The sequence below is a fragment of the Agelaius tricolor genome, unplaced genomic scaffold, assembly GCF_023055355.1.
Source record: "Agelaius tricolor isolate 1412-34295 unplaced genomic scaffold, bAgeTri1.0.p SCAF_2, whole genome shotgun sequence".
NCBI classification, from domain to species: Eukaryota; Metazoa; Chordata; class Aves; order Passeriformes; family Icteridae; genus Agelaius; species Agelaius tricolor.
The window spans coordinates 62535200-62558143 of NW_027269262.1; the positions used below are offsets into that span (position 1 = coordinate 62535200).

The 22944-nt window shown below is 37.5% G+C and overlaps 1 protein-coding gene across 5 annotated transcripts in view; it reads right to left on the reverse strand.

Moving 5' to 3' along the window:
• The window catches only part of NCOA2 (nuclear receptor coactivator 2), a 188601-nt gene that overhangs the window by 57885 nt on the left and 107772 nt on the right, over nucleotides 1–22944 (reverse strand). For all 5 annotated transcript variants that reach the window (XM_071420868.1, XM_071420884.1, XM_071420858.1 and 2 more), the window contains 2 exons: nucleotides 16575–16676; nucleotides 15526–15698 (listed from right to left, as the gene is read on the reverse strand). In XM_071420868.1, coding sequence (XP_071276969.1) covers nucleotides 15526–15698; nucleotides 16575–16657 — 256 coding nt within the window. In that variant the 5' untranslated portion in view covers nucleotides 16658–16676. The remainder of the gene's footprint in view (nucleotides 1–15525; nucleotides 15699–16574; nucleotides 16677–22944) is intronic.

The following is a 22944-nucleotide window of genomic DNA, read 5'->3' on the forward strand; positions in this document are numbered from 1 at the left end:
TAACATAAAAACACAAGGCCTTCCTGTGCTCTCCAAATGTGTTTATCTTTTCAACATTAATGCATGATATATCATCAGGCTGCTGAAATCTCCTGCAGTGCATATTAAAAAAGCACAGCTGCACTTTTTCTCAGCACGTTTATTCACTGGGAGCACAGCTTTGCCCACCTCCCTGACACAGCCCTCTTGTCAGCCCGACTCCCCTCTGCTTGGGAAGGGCTCCCACTGCACGCTCGCCTGCCCAGCTCATCTGCCCGTGTTCTGTTCTGCTCATCACATCCACATGGTTTAGCTTCATATTTACTACTGCTGGTGGAAGCACACTTAAATGGTAAATGACCCTAGGGTTTGAGCTAAAAGCCCTTGGAAAGCTGTAAGTGAAATTACTCGCTCAGGAGTAGCAGCGCTTACAACGTTGTGGTTTCTTTTTCCAGCACAAGCTGCTCTAAGTGGTGCAGATGCTCTCCTGTCCCACACATACCTGCCCCACCTTCCCATGCTAAAGGAGCATCACTAAGGCACTAACTCTATAGAAAGCTTCATATTCTCACAAACCCATCAAATATAGGCAAACATTCGTGCAGCTTTACAGGCTTTGAGTGAAGTCCTGCTCTTAGAAAATTCAGTAACAGTAGCCAGCATATAAAATTTTCATGGACACTGAAAAGAAAACAAGCACTGAAAACCCATGATGAATTTAGGAATAGCAACAAATGGAAGTAATAACACCTAAAATTAATACTAGTTTTGTCTCTTATAATTTTGACATTTTGCCATTATTCTTTTTTTGTACAAGTCAGCATTTTTGTCACTCAATACACCTCCTGTAAGAAGTACTGCCTGAGAAATAATTGCCCCCAGCTCAGTTAAACTGGAACAAGGACAAAAATAATAAAATTCAACTTACCAAGGATAATATTTAGCTGCTGGAGAGACAGAAGCCTATTATCTCTATATGTATTTTTTGCTAAATACTTTAATAAGCATTTTACTACCTTCTCCTTGGTTTCTTCCTCCCTCTCATTTTGCTGTCTTTGCTTTCATCAACATCTATGACCTCTTTTCCTTCTCATTATTACAAAACTCAGTGGTCTGCTTCTTGGAAGTGAGGAAGAAGACAGTGGCAGCAGTGGAAGTGCCCACTCCTTTTCCCCTGGCCTCAGGATCCAGTTGTCTCCAAGCCCCATGAGCTGGGGTATTGCAGTGCTGCATTCCTGGCACATGGCACCACTCACAGCATCATCCATAAATACACTTAAATAACATATATGAAGAATGCTAACTCTTGGATATAACAGTGACAGCTAAAAGTAATGTTATTATTTATATGTAAATATATATTATTTACAAAACTTCGTACCTACTATCTGCAGATTTACCTACTTAATGCAGTGGGCAAGAGATTATTCTTACCTGGTATCACCCCAGAAGGTCCCTAGTCTCTGGTAAGTTAAGGACTGGGGTCTGAAGTAAAACCCAGATTCACAACCCTTTCTCTGCTGCTGCTCAAGTGAAGACTAAAGTGTCCTATCTGGGACCCCAAATCCTCAATGGCTTGATCCATACCAAGCACACAATAAAAATATGAAACAATGCAGCAATTAAAATAATTTCTTTGGTGATATTATTTTCAGTATTTTATTTATCAGTAAAGACACAGAAGGACAATTGCTGTATTACCCTTTAAGTGGAATCTAAACTAAGACTGAAAGGAACCCTGAATCCAGAAACTATTTCTCACTCCGTGCCTCATTTAAACTTGTGGTGATGTGTCAAACTACCACATTGTGAGTGGAAAGTTATTTTTCATCTCCAGAACATGGAATTAAGCTTCCATCCTGACTATCACCTACTGAATCCCTGGACATGCTGCAACATTAACCTTTTCAACTAAGTTTTCAAAAAGGTGGAAAGGAATATAACTGGATATAGTTTTACTCCTGCAAAATTTTTAGACCTTTCTTATTATTAAAATATTTGAGTATGTTCAACATATGCTTTTATATGAAATGAAAGGTTGTGCCTAACTTGCAATCAGAAAAATTAAAGGTACATGTGTTTTAAAGATATTATCTTTTCCCCAAAAAGACCACCAACACTGTCTTTATAGTGTATACTGACCGATTAGGGAAATATCTAAATAAATTAATCATCAAAGGTGCCCTGCCCAGAAAATGTCCTTATCAAAAGGCTAAAATCCAGGATGATGCTGAGAATTTCTAATTTTCACTGGTTTTAAAATGCATTTTTAAATACAGGGGTTTGGGGTTCTCTTTTTGCATTTACATTTCCTGAGAATGTCGAGTTACCAGTATAATCACAAATATCTGATTGATTATAGTGTCATTTACAGGATTTAATAAATGCCGAAAATACAGTACTTAAACAATAAAGGAGTACACGTGTTAGATTAAGCACATTGGCTGTCAGTGCCTTACCCCAAAATACCCTGAATTTAATCAGTCACTTATTATTCTGTGCTAGAATCAGATAAGCAGATTCAAATATATGTATCTGTAGCTGTATACACAAACACATCCAGGAAATGGTTTTGCATCTGTTGCTATTTACATGATTTCAAAACACTCACGTAAACTACTCAACTGTGCATGATAACAAATGCTGCACAGCCATCAGCACTGACTTAAAATCTGTTACATTAATATGGCTGCATTTCAAAAGAAAGAGCCAAACTAACTGACCTCTGCACCGAAATATTAGATACAAATATTTGGCATCACTTCATTTAACAAAGTAATTATTTTCTTTGGTATGTGCTGAATTAGGACAGAAAAATTTACTGTATTTCTTGGCATTTGCAATTTTGTAAGTGTTAGATATTTACCAAAGGAGTAACCTCATCTTATTTTGATAATTCATCTCTCAAAACAGTATTGATATGAATGTCTAAATGGTGGGAGTCCAGTGTTCTTTAACATTTTGGCTGAGCTAATGTTTTCAAAGACAAGAAACATGGCAGAATCTGATAATTTTATTCCAAACAGGGCTCCACCATGGTCTCAGAAAGAATATATTGCTTTTACAAATGTTAACAGCCCTCTAATTGGTTCTCTGACATGTTAAAACACTGGCCAGATTTTGAAAATAAAGATACAAGGGTTAACACTCTTTAGACTAGAATCTGCAGATGCAGTTGCCAAGCTAATTAAACTTTTGGGTTTCCAAAACTTAAAAAATAACATACTAGAGAGGAGTATTAATCTAGCCAGACTCTATTTCTTGAAGCCTAACTCTTCTGTACTCAACCAGCTGTTAAAAGGAAACAGATGACTCCCTTTCTTCAAGTGCCACATCGTCATGATTACAAAATATCTGTCTTATTTTAGGATGCTGATAATAAATCTTTGTGACACACCAGATCATCCACAACAACAGGCAAAGATCTTTTTGCTTTTATAAATTGCCATTGACAACTGCATAAGTCTTCAAGAGACCTAATGTGGCCCACAAAAAAGAAATATAATGGATCATGGGCTCCCTATGAAAGAAGTTTCCATAATAAAACGTAGGCCAAAATGGAGCACAGATAATTGAAGACAGCTAAGAAAGAACAGAAAGAGCTTTAATTTAATGTGTCCATGTTAACATGGCTTACAGGGCTCCTACTGTTTCTAATAGTCCAGATTATGGTGGATAAATCTTTTGCACAAAACCTCTAAATCATTAAGGACAAGTGAAGTTTTCTTCCATAACAGCCCAGTGTTCAGAAATAGAAGCTCGGGCCCCTCTCCTTACTCGTCTAACCCACCATCATAGGCCTCAGCCAAAATTTCAAGGCAATTTAGAAACAGAAACTTTCCTATTACTGCAAGGAAAGCAGATGGAAAACCAAAACCTTCCTAGAAGAAACTGTTTATTTCTGCATGTTAGTTATTTAAAGGGATTTTTTAGTCCAAGTCCTTCACAAAACTGTGTTTTAAGATAAATTTCATATATTTCAACAGTGGCTACATCAGGTACATTACTTCAGGGTGGCTGTGGGAAGAAAGGTAAGATTATTAACCTGCATTGCTTAAAATATTCTCTAAAATGAAGAGATCTTTTTTCATTACCCTAGAAAATCCTGGCTTATCTTGTTGCTATGATTTACATCCAGACAAAGCCACTTTTAACCTCAATTGTATTAATTTATTCTGTCACATATTAATTAGCAGACATTTTAAAATGCCTGCTAATAGCACTGATAGATACAAATGGGCTCCCTTCAATAGACTGAACCACACTTAAAACTTAATTAATTAGGTGCTCCTGTTTCTGTTTCTCTAACTCAGATTCATGAAGCAGGGATCTGCACCCAGTCTGAAATATGTCAGTATAATCCATAAACAGGAAAATGATTAAACACTAATGGTATTGTTTTCTCTCTTTTCTCAGTGAGCTTTATCAGTTCTCTTCTGGGAAGAAATTTGGAGCTGTTTTAACAGTTCCCCAACAGTTCCCCAACAGTTCCCCATGGACAACCAGGAGCTCAGCGGAGGACGCTCCATGCTGTGCTGGCAGGTGCTGCCCAGCCAGCTCTGTAGTCTTGCTGCTCTTCCCAGCTCCAAACTCCTGACATGGCACAGGCTGGGAGTGAGGGGCCCTTGCTGGGCAATCATCACCCTGAAAATGCTGAACACATGTAGCTTTAACCAGGAACTGTTGAAGATTATGGTCTGCCTCCAGCCATTCCTTCCCTGGCACGAAGGCCGGTAATGCAGGTCTGCAGCCAAGCCAGAGCATGACATCAGAAGTGATAATCCAGAACATTTTCCTCCAGTCTCCAATATACTTATTTGCCTGCAAAAAGGAATATGGGTGCCTGCTCCTTGTTTTACATTTTACCCATTACAACACCAACAGGTGAGACCTTTGGCATAACAGCTGTTATTTCCACAGTATTATGCGCTCACCTCAGCCTAAACACTAAGAATACTGGGGCCAAAGTCCTTATTAAGTAAACCAACCAACTAACCCAACAAAAATCCCCATAAAAACAATAGAAGAAACCATACCCCTTCCCTTGGAAAGCATTTAAGCTGCTGAGATAAAGGATATATGCTCCTTGTCTGACCTCCAAAGAAAGAACAAGTGGCAATGCCCATGACTATCACATAGCTCAGGGAAAGGAAGAGTATTCTTGCACCATAATTCACAATGACCCTGAGAAAGCCAATATCCTCCCTCAGTTATATTTAATAAAGGTTTTACAGACTGGCTTCTCTGCCTGTATCACTGATATTAAAAAGTAATGGGAAAAAAGCTTACTGGGCATATTTACATTTGAGATTGCCAACTGCAAACACATAATTATATTTTGTACATTAACTACAATGGCCTGACAATCTGTACTACAATGTTCACTTAAAATCAGCACCTCTTGCAGATGGACAGATGGTGGCTTGACTTTCAAGCTCAATAGTAATCACAATAATCCTTGATTTTCATCAGTGTAACACTCAGCAATTCATTAGTAACTTTTGTCACATTCCCTAAACTATTTGATGATTTCTTACCACAGCAACCAAGAATAAAAACATTATCAGAGGGATGATAGTGAATGGAATAAAACTGTCACAGGTATGGTGTTGCTGGTCATAAAATTATGGCTAAAGCCACACCAAAGGCAAAAGACAGTAGGACTGGAGAAGGCATGGAAGAAAAACCAAAAAACACAGGACAATTACCGAAAAGAAGAGAAAACAGTGCAGGCTTAAAAATAAAACCCTTCAAAAAATGGGGGGAAATTTGAAAATACAAAGAAAATCCATCCAATACAAAACTCCATTTTTGACAATTAGTGACAGGGAGCATTGCATTCAGAGCAGTCAATGGGGATATGAAGAAACAACTGAAGATAGACAAAAACCCCAAAATTCAAATCTTTCCTTCAACCCAAGACAGTGAAAGGCTTTATACAAAAGAACGAAGACAGGAAGAATTTTATGTGATTGGCACAAAATACCTTGCTGTTTTTTCCACCAAACATCAAAATAAACAAACCAAGAAAAATCTAAATGAGGGTCCCTCTGAGTTTTCCAATCTATATTTAGAAATTACAACCTTGATATCTTTTCCTCTTTTTTTTTTTTAATTTCCAAGTAGATTAAATGCTATATTTAAACACACTTCCTCTTCAGTGTTGAATATAGGCCCACACCTAATTTGTCTCTGGAAGTCATCTCCCTCAGTAGAATCATGGGAATTGCAGGTTGTTCCAAGTCTTTCTAGGAAATTGTGCCTCAGGAAAAAATGTACTAGTATAAGGCTAGTGCTCCTCAGGATCACATATCTTAAGATGACAAGGGACCAATCTAACTGCCTAGCCAGCTCTCTGTAACACATCCCAAAATATTTCACACCAACTCCTGGATCACCACAAGAACTTCCACTGAATATTCTGCAGAACATTCAGACTTTGGAAGGGCTAACAGAACCTACCAATTCCTTCATTAAGTTGCTCCCGATTTCAGCTAACTCCCCATTAACAATCTGCCCCTTCCGTATGAGTCAGTCACAAATTCCAGCTGTGAGGCTGCATCCTGCCTTTGTGTGCTGGAGTCCTCTGTGGCAGGCACACTGTGGAGCTCCATTCTGGTTCATGCCAGTGAGCAAAGCAAGGTGCAGGGACATGCAGTTCTGCTCTGGGATAACCTGAGCCTCAGTGAAGGGATGCATGACACGGCTGCTTTGTCCAAAGAAGCATGTGGATACTTGTTCAGATAACATGGGCATAGCTGAAGCACCTTCAGTTATGGAGTATCTGCTTAATGGATTTATGGTTTATGGAGTTATCCACTTTGGTGGAACTTAAATTTATGTACTTTTCTTTCTCCCCTTTCCCCTCCTCTGATCTTGTGCAAGTTAAAGAAGGAAAGGAGAGTATGTGTGTGGTTAAGTGTGCAGGGGATATATTAAGAGTACCCCTTGTCTTGTAAAATACAGAGATGTGCCAACACTTCATAATGATGAAAGGAAACAGACTTCATGTATGTATTGACTCTCCAGTCCTTTTTCTGAGGGCATTCACTATGAGCTCAACAGTGTTCGTGACAGAGCAAGCAAGTGATCACTTGCCAGGTCACCCTTCAGTCTTCAGTCTGTGATCTTCCCCTAGTTGTCCACTGAGGGTTTTCATAAAAGAAACTGAAAGCTGAAGTAGTAATAGGTGACTTATTGTTTTTCATGATTTGTGATTTCACATTCAAGGACCCCTATTTCCAACTAACTGTCCATACACAGAATGCTTTACAGCAATAACAAAATGCATGACTTAGAACAGATGCAATTATCTTGGTTCTAGTTTGAACACAGAGAAGCCTTTGATCAATGCTTCTTCAATGTGCTGTGAATCCACAGGTTTTCAGGATTCAAAGATGGTATGAAAGGCATTGCATCCTATTGTGAGTAAATATTATATTATTGCTTTTCAAGCTGCAGTCTTTAAAAATAAAAGATAAAAGCTGTGTAACAAAAGCTAGATTCCTTAAAATAGATGATCTTTTTTTGACTGAAGTATCATCACTATTCACAGTGAATTAATTTGCTATTCCATAAATTAAGCTGCAGACAGAAAGCCAAGGTAACATGAAGTGTCCTTAATTTACTTGCTTTATGTGCTGCTGAGATTAAGACATTGCATTCATAATCTAAAGCACACAGCAAGATTTGGTGTTCTACAGTAAGCATCTTTTACACTGCAAATCATCCAACAACAAGGGACTAAAACCACTATCATTAGGACTCAAATCAGAAGGCTACAATTGTTCTTTAATACCTAAACTCAGCATTTATTTTTTAGCACCTAAATTCAGCCTTTGTTTCTGATCACACCTCTAAAGACAGAACAGCTGGTGAGAAACACTAGACTCAAAAGCTTAGTCCATATTGTACAGGGATGGATGTCAGTCTGTATTTCTGCATTTTGTTTTACCCTCAAATAAAAATGCTAAATGAATTTATGATATTTACAGTTCATAAGAGATTACATGTTAAACTGCAAAAGAAACCCTGAACAAACCTGTAAAGTTTTGAAGTTTAAAGTGCTCAGTGAGAATTTAAATTCAGTCTGAGAACAATACACTTGCCAAGGAGGTAGCCTCCAAAATTTCAAGAAGAGATGTCTCCATCTCTCTTATGCAAGACATTTTTACTAAATCCCAGTAGTACACAGACCATAACATGATCATTACATATTAAAGTAACTAAACCAAAACTTTAATGAAGATATTCCTGTAAAGAACAAAGAGGGAATGCTTGACGATATCCCCCAAAGAAGGTTAAATATAGGAGAAGCAGCTCATCCTTTATAGCATTTCCAAGCATTGGTGTTACAGATCACAACCTCTTACACTGCAATCATCTTTGCAGCTGTATAATACAAAGTAAACAGCCATACTTTGCTAGCTTGAACTATTTTTTTTTCTTCTTGGACATTTAGAATTTATGAAAGAACACAAAGACCAAAGAAGAGCAAATATAAGTAGGCTGCAAAACAAACAAGAAAGTTTTCCTGTAGCACTTGCCACTAATGACCATTTCTACCTGAAAAAGACCAGCACCTCAACAGCTAAGAGTAACATCTAGTTTCTTTTTAACTTTGACCCATAACTTGAAGTCAAAGCTTAGATTTTCAGTCTAAAACTTCAAGCAAATTATCTCTGCCATGGAAGTCATCCATCACTGACTAAGCTGAAGCCCATGGTCAGGAGGAATGTCTTGTTAGGTGACAGCCATGACGTGACACCCTGCAATGCCCAACACCACCAGGACAGCTGTGGCCATTGGCCCTTAGCTCAGTCATGGCTGGCACACATGGACCTGTGTGGGAGTGGGGCCCCACCAGGGACCCAGGGTGAGACAGATCCTCTACAACCTCTACAATCCTCAGGCCACCTCAAAACCCTGCTCAGGCTCACCACATAGCTGCAGAAATGCTCCTGTCATGGTAAGGGAGGAAATGGAAACTCATGATCAGGAGGAGGGCAGGGATGGTAAAACCAGGACTTTTCAACAGCTGACTTATTTTCCACAGGTTACTTTGCAGCCTGCACACTTGATCATTTTAATCTGTCTTCTTGAATCAAGAGAATCATAGAATCACAAACTAGGTCAGGTGGGAAGAGAGCTTTAAAGATCACTTAGTCACCCCTCCTGCCATGGGCAGGAACATCTTCACTAGACCAAGCTGCTCAAAGCCCCATCCCATCTGGATCTGAACACTTCCAGGGATGGTGTAACCACAACTTCTCTGGCCAACCCACTCTGCTCTCACAATAAGGAAGAAGTCCAATCTTCCTGCTCAAAACCACTGCCTCTTGTTCTGGCACTCCAGGTCTCAGTAAGAAGTCTCTCTCTGCCTTTCTTGTTAAGCCCCCTTTACATATGGAGAGGCTGCAATAAGGCCTCCCCAGAGCCTTCTCCACTCCATGCTGAACAATTCCCCTTTCTTAATTGTTCGATCCCAGTGTGGGCACAGTTATATGTCATGAAGTGTCTTCAGTTACTTATTCAGTTAGTAATATTAATTACATTATAACACTGCCTCCACAGGAGAATATTAGTATCATTAAAATGCCTTAACTAATGGGTAGATAAGGTTTAAGCTAAGTATTCTGCATGATACCCAACACCAATAAAACAAGCAAACACCAGGAAGCTTCCCACTTGATGGATTGCTGGCCAAGGGCTGCTTTTCATCAGATACAGAAAAGAAACTGATGGTCTCCATTTTAAAACCACTTAAAATTCTTCAGTGAAGCAGTAGTTCTCTGGAGTCATGCAACTAGTAAAGTCATATTTAGCCAGAAAGCCTTACAATGTACACAGGAAGATCAAAGATATTTTCAATGTATCACTCTCAGCTGTAGGCAGGGGAGACAACAAAGCAAATTCAGTAATAGTTGTTGTATTGGGTTGTTTTGTTGGTTTTTTTTTTTTGTAAATGCTCTGCATAAATTCCTTGACTTCAAGACCAAATTTCTGTGACTCTTGTCTTAAAATCCTATCAGACTGAAAATATAGTATATATACATAGTGATAGCCATGTAGAATTCCTTCAAAAAGAAGAAGATTCAAAAATTGGCATAAAATTTGAATAACCCATCTCAAATATGATTAATATAAAATATAATTACAGTAAAATTGACTTAGTAAAATATTTGCAAAACAAAAACCAACAAACAAAACACAAGTCTGCATATGCTCCCTTGCCTTAATATCCTGATTTTACAAGATATTTATGCACATAACTTTGAACCTTTAAGTAGTTCCACTGACTTAACAGGGATTACTCATCTGCTTAAAGTTAGGCAGCTGCTTAAATACCTTGTGAAATATGAATCTAAATTCAGATCTGATAAATTCAAAGTAGCAGCAGCCAAAGCAACACCTCATTACAGTGTTAAGACCATGCTGCTTTCTTTTAGCAAGTGATTTTACTTGCATACTGGTGCTGGAGGCAACAATGCACTACCTGCTGGAGTGGCCCTGTGATTACACAGTGCTGCTACAGGGAAGCAAAAACTGGTTTTGCTATCAAATGTGAAACCAGAAGAAGAGGACAAATATGATTAACAACAAGCCTTCTTTTAGAGTTCATACAGGTTTCCATGCATTTCTCTCTTCATCAAGCACATCTTCCTCTCCCAACACTATTTTGCTTTCACATGGTGATTCATTCTGTCCAAGGTCTGTCTTTTAAGGCTATTCTGAAAACAAGGTCTGTTTCACATCTCAGAAGTGTACATTAACAGCTAGACTGGTAATTGCCACCCAATATCCCTTCCCTGAACCACTGAAAAGCTGATCTACAGAACATAAAACCTCTTCAGAAACTAGTGACACATGAAAACTGGACTCTGCGGGAAAATGGAACTGGCATAAAATCATATTTGAGAATACTTTACCATAGTAGATTATATCCCACTGTATGTGAATCTAAATAAGACAGGTGGATGCCATTTTAAAAAATTGCTACAGAAGACAGAAAGGCTTGGAGAATAGGAGTGGAGAAATAAGAGATAGACACCTGGAGTTTAATAAAAGGAACTCAAGGGATTGGGAAAAAAACCGAAACAACCCCATGTCCTGCACTTTTGTCAGGACACATTCCTCAGCACTCCAACCAAAGAGGTCAGAGGAGACTTAGCTGCAGAAACTGCTGAAGAAGCTTAAGGTGATCTTCAGTATCCTCTGTACCTACTGCATTGCTGATATTCAGACAGGAGGCTAAAGAACAACTAGATATTGTAGAAAAGTACATTTAAAAGTTTTTTTTAAAAGCAGGAGTTGTTCAAACAGTGAAATATGATAGATAGTCTCTGCTTTAAAAGATGAGTTATTTACCTGCTGAGACTAGGGCCAGCATGACAGATAAAAGGAGCTGCAAACTAAGGGCAAGGGTTTAATTTTTATAACCTGCTTTATATCCAAAAGAAGAATAAAAAAACAAACAAACAAACAAACAAAAACAGAACAAAACAAAACAACTCCACAAAACCCTGAAATAAACCCCAGCAAAACAGAGACAAAGCAATCAAAAAAATAATGACAAAACCCCCACTACCATAATGAGGGGAGTCAGGCTGATGACAAGAGTGAAGGAAAAGGACTACTGTTGGAATAAAATCAAATGAGATTGATGTGAAACAGTTCATCTGATTGCCAACTAAGGAAGAAGAAAATTCAGATTACTTTTATTTACTGTCAGAATTCTGTTGTCTTCAGATATGAGAAAACATTTTAAGCAATACTTATATGACAGAAATTAGTGTCTTAAATGCTGAAGTTGCTTCTTAAAATAAGATATGATCCTAAAATCAATCAGATACTATTTTACTAAGCATATTTCTTAAGTACAATCAAATGGCTTTATAGCTCCTTGGACATCTGGCATATAAAGGAATGTTTATTCCCAATGGTCTTTACACTTGTCTAACACAAGCTTATTAAATTAAGCATGTGCAAATCAGAACTTACTTGCCTGTACACATTATGAACACATCTGTAACATCCATGACCATTACCCTTTCCAAGAACCTTAACATGGACCACAAACAACACAACAGCTTACACTTCATCGACCATGTAACACAACTGCTCCAAATTACTGTTATGTTATAAATAAAAAACTGAATGAATGTTTTCCCAAGTGCTTGAAACACAAGTCTCAAATCCCCAGTAGAGATATCCACTTAAGATTTACATGAATACAACTTCTGTTTCATCTTCATGCTATAATCACAATTTTTCATCTCCTCTGGACATTCACAAAACCTCCATCCAATCATTGTAAGATAGTATGATAAAAGTCATACTCAGTAGAAAATTAGGCTTTTGTAAAATAACTTGTCATCACTTTCCCAAGTATTAAAACCATTTCAAAACTCAGATTAAAACTCCATGCAATGGTTACATCTTCCAAATATCTTGAATTCTTTTAATGAATTTAGCTTTACACACGCATTTATAACTTGCCTTCAAATTGTAATAAACAGAATCTCTAACATACCACAACTTAGGAATCTTTGAAGTATATACTGTGAGAAATGATAGAAAGATAACAGATAAAGTATTCCAAGTATATATTTGCATATAAAATAGATCAGGATAACATTATACTAAATTATATAGTATTATTAAAGCAAAAGATCCATTACTTTTTTCAGCTACCAGCCCAGCCAGCTTGACATGGGAAACAAATATCAATCTGCATTTCATCCTTCCTTGTTCTCATTCCTAGAACCTAGAATAAAGTTTCCTTGACAAAGCTCAGTAGAAGTTATAAAACTTGTTGCTTTCAGTGGCTTTTCAAGGTATTTATAACTGACTGTGCTTTTGTAAGTAATTAGACCATTATGTGCAACTAGAATTTTTAGTATTTATTTCAGAGAAACAACCTCTTTACTAAAACTTCTAAATAATAAAACTGTAAATTAAGTTCTCACTAATTTAATCTAATCTGCTTTGGAAGAAATGCAGGAGCAGACCCACTGTATGACCACCAAGCCATCTTAATTTGTCCATGTCAGTGTAGAATCACTGAAGAATGTCAGGACATATTCTGCATAACACTAAAAATCAACAAAACAACTGCAATAAAACGTTATTTTTAACCTGAGTCTCATGGCACTTCATGCAAGTATAGCGTTATTTTAATGACTTTTCTTTCAGAAAGAGATAATGCAAGTTTTTGACTGTTATCAAGGTGTTCTAACAGGTCTTTACAGTGGAAGACCAATCAGAAAGATTTGGAGCAACCTAAAAGTTAATACATTTAAATGATGAGCATATCCAAGTGCAGGATTCCCAATGTGAGGTGATAAATTACCTATAAAACATGAGAGAACAATAGTAATAGCCTCACGAGGTCTGCAACCTGTTTGCATTGTTTATGTCAGATTTTTTGTGGCACTGAACAGAAGTACTAGACTGTACTGTTTGTGCAATCTGGACACTTAGTATATGTGAGACATTTTTGTTAAAGAAATGCCTGTTCCAAAATAATACTGCATTTCAGAGTATGCTGTTATTTGAATTTTTCTTAAAAGGAAAAATAGCTTCTATGTAGGAATAGCTATCAAACCTTTATCAGCTCAAAGGAATAATTTCAAATATTCTGATCTTTTGAGATGCTACTAATGACCACCTTGAAGGTCTCAGTGTTTTGCTGTGCCCCTTAGATGCTTAAGTCAGTCTGTACCAGCTGCGAGTTTTATGTGGATTCCCAGTTACCAGAACATCTAATTGTCCTCAGCTGAAGAACCTTGTGTGACAAATCAACATCAAAGAGAGCAATTCAGTGTCTTTATTGCTCAAGGGCTGCAAACTACTTCTACTTGTTGAAATAAACTTGTTGAAAAGTGCTCACAGCAGTTTAGTCTGTCTTTAGGACTGTATATTCAGTTGTTTTTGCAATAAGATTTTATGACCTTAAAAAACTAACTGCACGTTCAGCTTTGGCACAATTCTGGCCCTTGATGACTTCAATAGTTTACATATAACCTGGTCTGGTGAGTGTGCATGTTTCATGAAAACTATTGTTGTGATATTGGTCCTAAACAATAAAACCCTGGATTTGACAAAGTTACCCTGAGTTAGAGCCAGATTTTCAGACTAGATTTTCTAGAACTGCTTACAGAATTACCAAAGTGGACTAGCAGATTTTCCTTTCTGCACCAATTTCCTGGGAAAACACAGGTTTTTTGTCCTTTTCCTTTTCTCAGGTAAAGATAAGAAGTATGTGTTGCTTGGTGACGGAAAAAAAAATCATTTGAGAAAAGGATGAAGAAAATAAGGGAAAAAGAATATTTCAAAAGCCAGTAAGGTGCAAAACAATGATGGACATTGTGTCAGTTAATAAGTATACTTCTAATAAGGGGCATGGCAACATCACTAGAATATCCACTTAAAAAATCATAGCAACCTAACAGCAGAAAGAGGAGAAAAAGCTGAGAAATAGAACACTCCCTAAGATTAATCAGTTAGAACTTTGGAGGCAACTGACACAATCTGACTCCTTCCACTTTCCATTTAGCTTTGAACAGACTAAAGTCCAAAACTGTAGATCTACTTATATAGTTATACATTTAGATAAATATGTATCTAAATTATGAAACATGCAGTCTCCAATTTTATAATTTTACACACACAGTATGGAAAAGGAAAAATTATTTTCCCACAGAAAAGTGAGAAAGTGAAAGATGTTTAAATTGTTTGAAAATCAAAGGAATCACTCTAAACACAGTTTACAAAGAGATATAAATCTTCTACATTAAAAGAAAAACTATATGCACCCACTTTAAGAATTTGAATCTGCCCCAAACACCTGCAGTGTGCCTGCTAGACAGACCTGTGCCACAAAACCCACTTCCAAAAATTTTAAAGTTTCTTAAAGATTTGGGTTTTCTCTTTGAATAGGAAATATATCAAAAGAAAAGAAATACAAAACTAATCTTCTAGACAAAGAACAGGAAGAAAACTGTCACGTTCTGTGGTTTACATTTATAACAAGACCCTATCTAGAGATTAGAATAGTTTCAAATCTATTGTAGTCGAGGATATGATGTCATCATTTAAAGGACGCAGATAATTTAGTCCACAATATCTATTCATACCAACAAAAGAAAGCAGAACGAGTATGCAGAACTCTTGCATACCCCACTCTCCTGGACATTTCTCTTTTGCAAGGATTCTTACTCACCCATGTAAAAGTATGTTGTTTTTTTTTCCCAAAGCCATCTGCTAGTTTAACTTTTGTGAAAGCACAAGAGATTTCAATTCCATTAGATACACACATCAGACTGATTGATTTTTTCTCTCTCTAAACAATTTTCAGTGAAGTATTTTAAAAATACTGAATATGATACTTAACACATTCTATTCACATGACTTTATAGCATTATTCATTACTGATTAATGAAAAACATGGGAATTTGCTAAAGCAAAGCTGAAGAGACTATCAGGTTAGCCAAAAATAAAATAACAATCAAGACAAAATATTCAAAGTCAATTAATTAGTCTTACCTTGTTCTTTTATCTGACGAATTTGCTTCACAGTTTCTTTCAAGATTGCACATTTGTCAGGTTTAAAGTTAAAGTTGTCAATATCATTAAAATTTGCAAAAATCAGCTCTGCAAGCTCTTCAATGTATTTATTCTCTTGCTCACGATTGCGTTTCTCAGTGCTTCTTTTAGGGCTGAAAGAGGAGTTTATAAAAATTCTGTCTTTAATGTCAGTTTACTTGTCTTCTGGCCAGCTCAGAGATGATTTTAAAAGGTTTGACAGTAGTTTAACAAAAACACCTCTCACTAACAATATATAACTTAGGAGTTTCTCCACAAAAAGGTTTCCTCTGGAGCAAGGAAAGGAGCATGAGAAAAGATGTTACTTATTTTTTTTCCAGCAGTCATGTTTTTGTTTCAAAAGAGGATTGGGATTAGAAATTGAAAACACAAGATTATTTGGGGGGGGAGAAGGGGGGTCAGGATTTGAATATTTACAAGTATCCCTCCCACACGGTATTGAGAATCCAAAGAGTATTATATAGTGATTGTGTATGAGAAAATAAAACAGCTTAAATGGTTACACTGAGCAATCCATACTCCCTGCCTCCTTGTGAATTTATGGCAGTCTTACGAAAAGATGAATGAGTGGTTATGCTTTAAAATGCATTTGTGTTGGTAGCTGTAAAGCTGGAAAATATTTTTCAAGACCTAGATTATAATGTACAACAGAGGTGGTAAAAAAAAACTCAGATTGACAAAATGAGTGACTGAACACTTCTTACAGTGAATGCCAAAAACCGTTTTTACACCTCTCCTAAATTGTCACCAAAATTCTGCATTTTGGCACAAAGTTGGATTCAAAAATATACAAACAAACAACAATAAAAGAGAATAGTTCTCATCCCCACCCCAAACCCTCAACAACACAGAATTGCTGCAATAAAGTAGTTTGGCACTGATTTCTCTTTGCAAGAATGTTGTTTGTCATCTTTTAACTGAAAAACAGAAGCACAAGTAACATTTTTTTAACTCATTCTCTCAATATTTCCAGAAATAAATGGTCTAACCTGGGTCCAACTTGATCGGGATCCTTGCGCTTTCTCGACTCTGCTCTGGATGGGTCAGAGGTATTTTCTCCCATCCCACTCATCTTGAACACATATCAGCAACTAAAAGGAAGAAAGTGCAAGAAAAGGTTATGGTGGAAAAGTCTTGAGTTCTCAGTTCATATTTACAATTTTCTCATTCCATGCTCAACTAAGATTTTACTTGGCAAATCTATCACATGAAATTGAGCATGTTTGAAAGACACCAATAAAAACACTGTGTTTATGATCCAACAAAATGCAACACAAAACTCCTTGAGAAGAAAATTTGTGGTGAGCAAGTAAAGCATTATAATCTGATTGTTACCAGTTACATAAGAACTGATAAGTATATTTTGTGCCTGAGTTGCTGAATTTTCGTGGCAAATTTGCAAGGTTGAATGATGAAAAAAAAAAGAAAAGCCATAGTGCCATACAACAAGAAAAACATGACAGAACTGAAATACATGAAATAAAGCATGTGTCCCAGCTACATGAAAAGGTAGCACATGCAGCTTTAGTTAAAAATTAGAATATAATGCCTGCAAAAGTACACATACAAAGCTGTAGAAACAGAACATCTGCCAGCACTAGAAATTGCTGAGGAACTGATAAATATTTTGCACATATAATCTACCTCATAAGGAAAATAACTTGTCAAGCTAATGTAGTAAAATAACACAAGCTTATAATTTCTGCAATAAACAGCCGGTGGAAATCCTGCCCTGCTCCCAACTGTTGGTTTCCCTATGCTGTGTAGAAGCACATGAAACTCAGATTACACATTTCTCAACAAGAACCAATATTCTGGAGGCAGAAATCGCCAAAGGACACAGGGAGATGATGTAAATGATCAAAAATTCATGGAAGATGGGACAGTCCCAGCTCAGCATCTGCCTAGTGGCTGCCAGTTTTTGAGGATGATGGCAGAGAGGTGTTGCTAGACATTTCAGAGAGCTCCTGTAGTGTTTGGGATTAGCAGAAAAATAAGCATGAGGGGCCTAAAGGAGGTGAGTGTGTCCAAAAGGTGATTCATACCATACTAAAATAAGTGCTGGAGCCTGTAATTGTATGACCACTTCATTTTGGCATAAAGTGGAAATCAGGTATCAAAACAAGGGAGTTCACCACCTCCTTCAAGCCCTTCATTTCTGTCTCACCAGCTCCTTTCCCTCTGCTGACCTGGTCAGCCATGCACTGAACCTAATAAGGGAATTGCTGGGGGTTAAAGACACAGTCCCCTTCCCTTTTTCTTTTTGACATTTTTTAAAATCTAGCTGCCAGCCTGTGTGTTGGTAATCAGATGTTCACATTGGAAATCTTGGTTTTCCCAATCAGCCAACTGAGTGAAAATACTGCAGGTATCAACAGAAACAGCACAAAGACTAAGGTCTGAGCAGTTGATGCTGAGAAAGGCTACTCACTGAAACCTGAGCAAGCAAACAATGAATTGGAGCCACTCCAGATTCAGAACTGCCCACGACCTAACATTTCTCTAAATTAAAAGTAAAAAAAAATAATTTAAAACCATTCTTTTTACCGAAAGTATTTTTTCACAGAATATTCTGAGTTGGAAGGCACCCACATGGAGATCACTGAGTCTAACTCTCAAATGAATGGCCCATACTGGGACCAAACCCACATCCTTGGTGTTACTAACCCCATGCTCTCACCAACTGAGCTGATCTCAGTATTTTTTAACCAGTTTGAGCCGAGAGTGGAGTCATTTCCTTTCTTCTAGATACTGTTCAAGTTTCTAGAAAGACTGTATCGTGCCTGTAACATATAGCTTCCATCTGGTCTTTGACATGAAAGGTACCAGACTGTACTTGAAAGACACCTGGATTATCTTTTTCTCTACTGAGTCTATACATGCATATGCATATCTACATACACACTGCTATTATTTTGAGAAGATCCCACTGTAAGCAGAGCCAGAAGGTTCTCTGGCAGAGCAGACACAACTCTCCAAGGGAAGATGCACCACCACAAGCTCCACCATTCTGCCCTGGCTGCAGAACCCCCAGTGGCCTCACCAGGGCACTGGCAGAGCCACGCCAGCGCCAGCCGCCCTGCGGAGCACGAGACACGGACTCTGCAGTGTCCAGCACTGGTCTGACACCTGCTGCTGACACCCTGACCCTGGCTGCTCCCCTACAGCTGTCTGTCCTCACTGACTTCTAGCCCCAGCAGACACACACATCTGAATTTATCCAAGCACAGAAGTAACAATATACATTCACAGATGAGGAGCTAAGCACTTCCTTGAAATTATGCAATTTCAGAAGTATCACAAATAAGAGCTCCAAGGAAGGTGCAAGATACTATTAAGGAAAGTGACAATATTTAAAACAGAAGCTTTGTCAGTGGAGAGCTGGAACTGTCCTTGCAGCTCTGTTTCTATGACTAAATTTTTCACTGACCAAGGTGAGAAAAAATTGTCAGCATGATGAAAGCCATACATTCCCAAGATCTGATCTCTGATCCAGACTCAGTTGGTGAGCTGATCTTCTAAAGTTCAGAACAATTAGGCTGGGGATTCCCTTCATTTCTTAAGCTTCCCAAGTAATACCTGAGAAATGGAAATCAGCCATTTTTCTTGAGAAAAGCAAGCATAACAATTCACAAATACTGTCAAACCCTCAACTGTCATCTTCTCACTCCCCTTCCCTCCCAAGCAGTAAGAAGGTAAGCATTTATGGTTGACATCATCCTCCAAAAGCCTCCCCTCCTCAAGAAAGCATACTGAAACTGTTATTGACAGCTTTCCTACCTACTCTGTCAGACCTACTTCAAAAGGAGGTTTTATTTTTGTGGGAACCAAAGTTTCACCAGTAGCTCTACCAATGCATAAATCAATTCTTCCTGCATTCACACTAATGCTGTTCTGTAGGAATCCCACTAGGTCCACTATCAGCCTTTGGAGACATATTAAAACTCATCTCCCACCACAAACTTAAACTTTATTCTCTGTGGAACAAAAGCAGTATCATAATTACAAAACTAGCACCTTCTTCTCTCCTTTTTAAACAAAGCAAATAGTACTAAACAAATAATATATGTGTTTATTTTGTTTGCACTTACAGGCTATTACACCTTTTTTCTCAGCAGCATTATCAGTTTATTCTTAGAATGAGTTACCCATGTCTTTCTCACTCATCATAATTTATTTCTGGAAATCTACCACCTACTACCATGTTTGTTTTCTGTTCTCCATTATGTCTTAATTAAAAATCCTGTTCTAGACCTCAAAGATTTTTATAGGCCATTTTCTTGTCTTGTAGGTAACTGTGCTCCAGAGCAGAATGTAAAATCCAGAGATGGGTGTCTTGGAAAGTGGAGAGCTAGACAGATGATATTGAAGCAATCTAAAAGGTAAAATGAAAGTCACTCATCTCAAGGTAAAATGAAAGTCACTCATCCATACCTAGCACACAGTACTAAAAACAAAAGGATGTGACCCCAAACCCTTGTCTCCCTGGGTATTTAGGGTCTGACTGGGATATCTAAGAGCTCAGGGATTCTTCTGGAATTCAGAAACTAAAATCTATTCCCTGGTTTGCAGAAATGAGGAAGAATCAACTTTTAGAAGGTGTGGATGGACTCTTCTGAACATTATCTTACCAACTAAAACAGCCAGAACCGGGGTGATGGAGATGGAGCTTCCTCTTCAGAGAGAGCTGCCATGCCTGTATTTCCAGCATGCAGGACAAGCTGCCATGCCTGTATTTCCAGCATGCAGGACAGCCTCCTGGGTGCTAGGCCACCTGCCTGCCAAAGCTGGATGTTTACAAAGCAAAGAGGGCAAGGCTGATCAACTCTTGCAGGGCAGAGTCTTTAGGGGTGTGGTCCATACCACTCAACTCAGGAGTAAGCAGTTCAAGCACTGTCTGGAGACACAGGGACTGAGGTTTATTTAACTCCCATAGGCTGAGGAGGGTAGCAAAGCTCCGTCTCCCACTTCTCAGCAATGACTCTAATGAGTCAAAGAGGCAAGCACTCTTCCAGTTTCCTCATGTCTTTTGAAAAGAAAGCAGCTGTTTCACATATTTTTCCATGAGCTAATTCACAATCAAGACCAATGCATACTACTAGATGAAGAACTTGAGAAGTTTTGGGTACTTCTACAAATTGAATGAGGCACAAGCAAGAAGCTAAAACCACATTTTTCTTAAGGAAGTCCCTCTGGGCACATATAGTACCAAGGAGCAAGGTCCTGGGAAATTTCCAAGCAAGAAACAGAAAATGTATTACATTTTTATTGAGTTGATAGATGAATTTTAGACACAGAAATAAACATCTGTGGGTCGAAGCAGCTAAATTGCATATTATACTTCTTGGTTCCTGCCTTAACTTCCTCAATACATACTAGTTTATCTGTATCAAAATGTCTTGGTTACTAACTATTATCAACAGTTTTATACTACACAAACATTCATAACATGATATCATTCAATATTTTAACAGGAGAACTTAAGAATTTTTAATGAACTTTTAGATATTCCTAGGTTCCTGAGCTACTCATAGAACTTCTCAGCTCAGAAAACAGAAGTCCCACATTTGAAGTCTAAATTTTTCCAGGAAAATGACAATTCAAAACTAAAGACACTATGAGTAGAATGGCAAGTCAGAGACTCAAAGTTTTACTCCAGTAAACTTCCCCTTAAGGGAACTACCTCAGATTAGAAAGCAGCATTTATCCTGCTCCACTGATCTTTTTATACATCTCTACTGGAATTTTCAGAAAGAAGAAAGATAAAGAAATTAAACCATTCGATCCATTCAATGCTTTAGATGTAGTGGAAATGTAATATCAGCTCTATCATATAAAAATACAAAAATCAAGAAAATGTTGGTAAGCGTTATTTAGCAAGGTACAGAAAAATGATTAAGCAAATTGGAATTAGTAAAAACAAAACCAGCAGTAATCACTGCTTGGAGGAGAGAGAGATAAAGAAATGCTTGATAATAAAAAAACCCATCATGATATGTCAGATACTGAATTAAATAAGTTTTATTTTAAAATAAATTGTCTTACAAAGTTGAATTTGAATGCATGTCTCGCAGAATGAATTGTCATGCAAGACCAGGCACTCCCTTTTTTATTGTGTAAGTTGTTTGAGAGCTGTATTGCACTCCAAAATACAAACATAATATCCCACTGTGGAATTGGTATTTTGCCTTGTGGTGGTACCAGATTTTTCTACTCTACATTATGTTTTTTTCCATGAGTCCTATCCCAACAAAACACCAAAACTACAACAATAAGTAAGAACTGAACTTCTAATGCTGACTAAGATGCTACTCAAGCTTTAATTCCACTGGGCATAAATGAGCAATAGAGCTATGGAAATATAAATACACTCACTGTAGCATTTTCCTACAAGGAAGGAGATAATTATTCAATCAGATATCTTTTTACTAAAAATATCCAAAGAACTAATTTTACTCTCCCACTGATGACCCACACCAACAGGACATATCAGGTAGCTTAATACTTTTTTCCTATTTATATTTAAGACCAGAAGTGCATTTTCCCTCTTTCCATTTCATTACCAGAGGTCAAAGCATGCAAAATACTTGCAAAAAAACCCCACTGGATAATAATTCCAATTGTTAAATGCAAATCACAAACACTGAAAAATTAAATTAAAAAACTTTAGGATAGTACACATTAGTAACCACATCAATCGACAACTAACTAGTTTCTACCAGATGTGGGAGACTAAAACAACAGAGCCTGAAATATGCTTAAATTTTTTCTTTTATTTTTTCTTTTTTGTTTGTTTCTTTTGTTTTGTTTTTGTTGTTATCAGTAATAAAACAATAGTCTCTGCTCTCGTCGTGACGGCACATCCTCCTTTACATCCTCCACCAACAACTGCTAAACTTGGAGTACACAGAGAGGCTTAACCTAATTATAAAGCAATAGTAAACATCCATCTTTCAAATGGGAAAGAAAAGCAGAGGCACCGTGAAGTGGGAGACAGGAAAATATCTAGCACAAATCACTTGTGTGAATTTTCACATCTCCTCAACTCCTCAAATGTCACGAAGGAAGATGGCATGCAGAGCAAGCCTTCCAAAACTGATCCTCAGCACCAGTGAATTCAGTTAATCATCCAGAGTCAATGTAGAAGAAGATAATGTGCATTTTATCTCTTATCAGAGCAGGCCATCTTCCAAACAAGGCCTGTTAAACTGTCAGATTTATTATAAGCCTAACAAATGCAGTTAAAGAATAAGTGAGGATTACACCTTCAAAGCTGCTATTTCAACCTGAAAAGTAGCAAACAAAAGGTAAAGTACCATATGGTGGACAATCAGGTAGCAGTACTGTACTACCACCCTT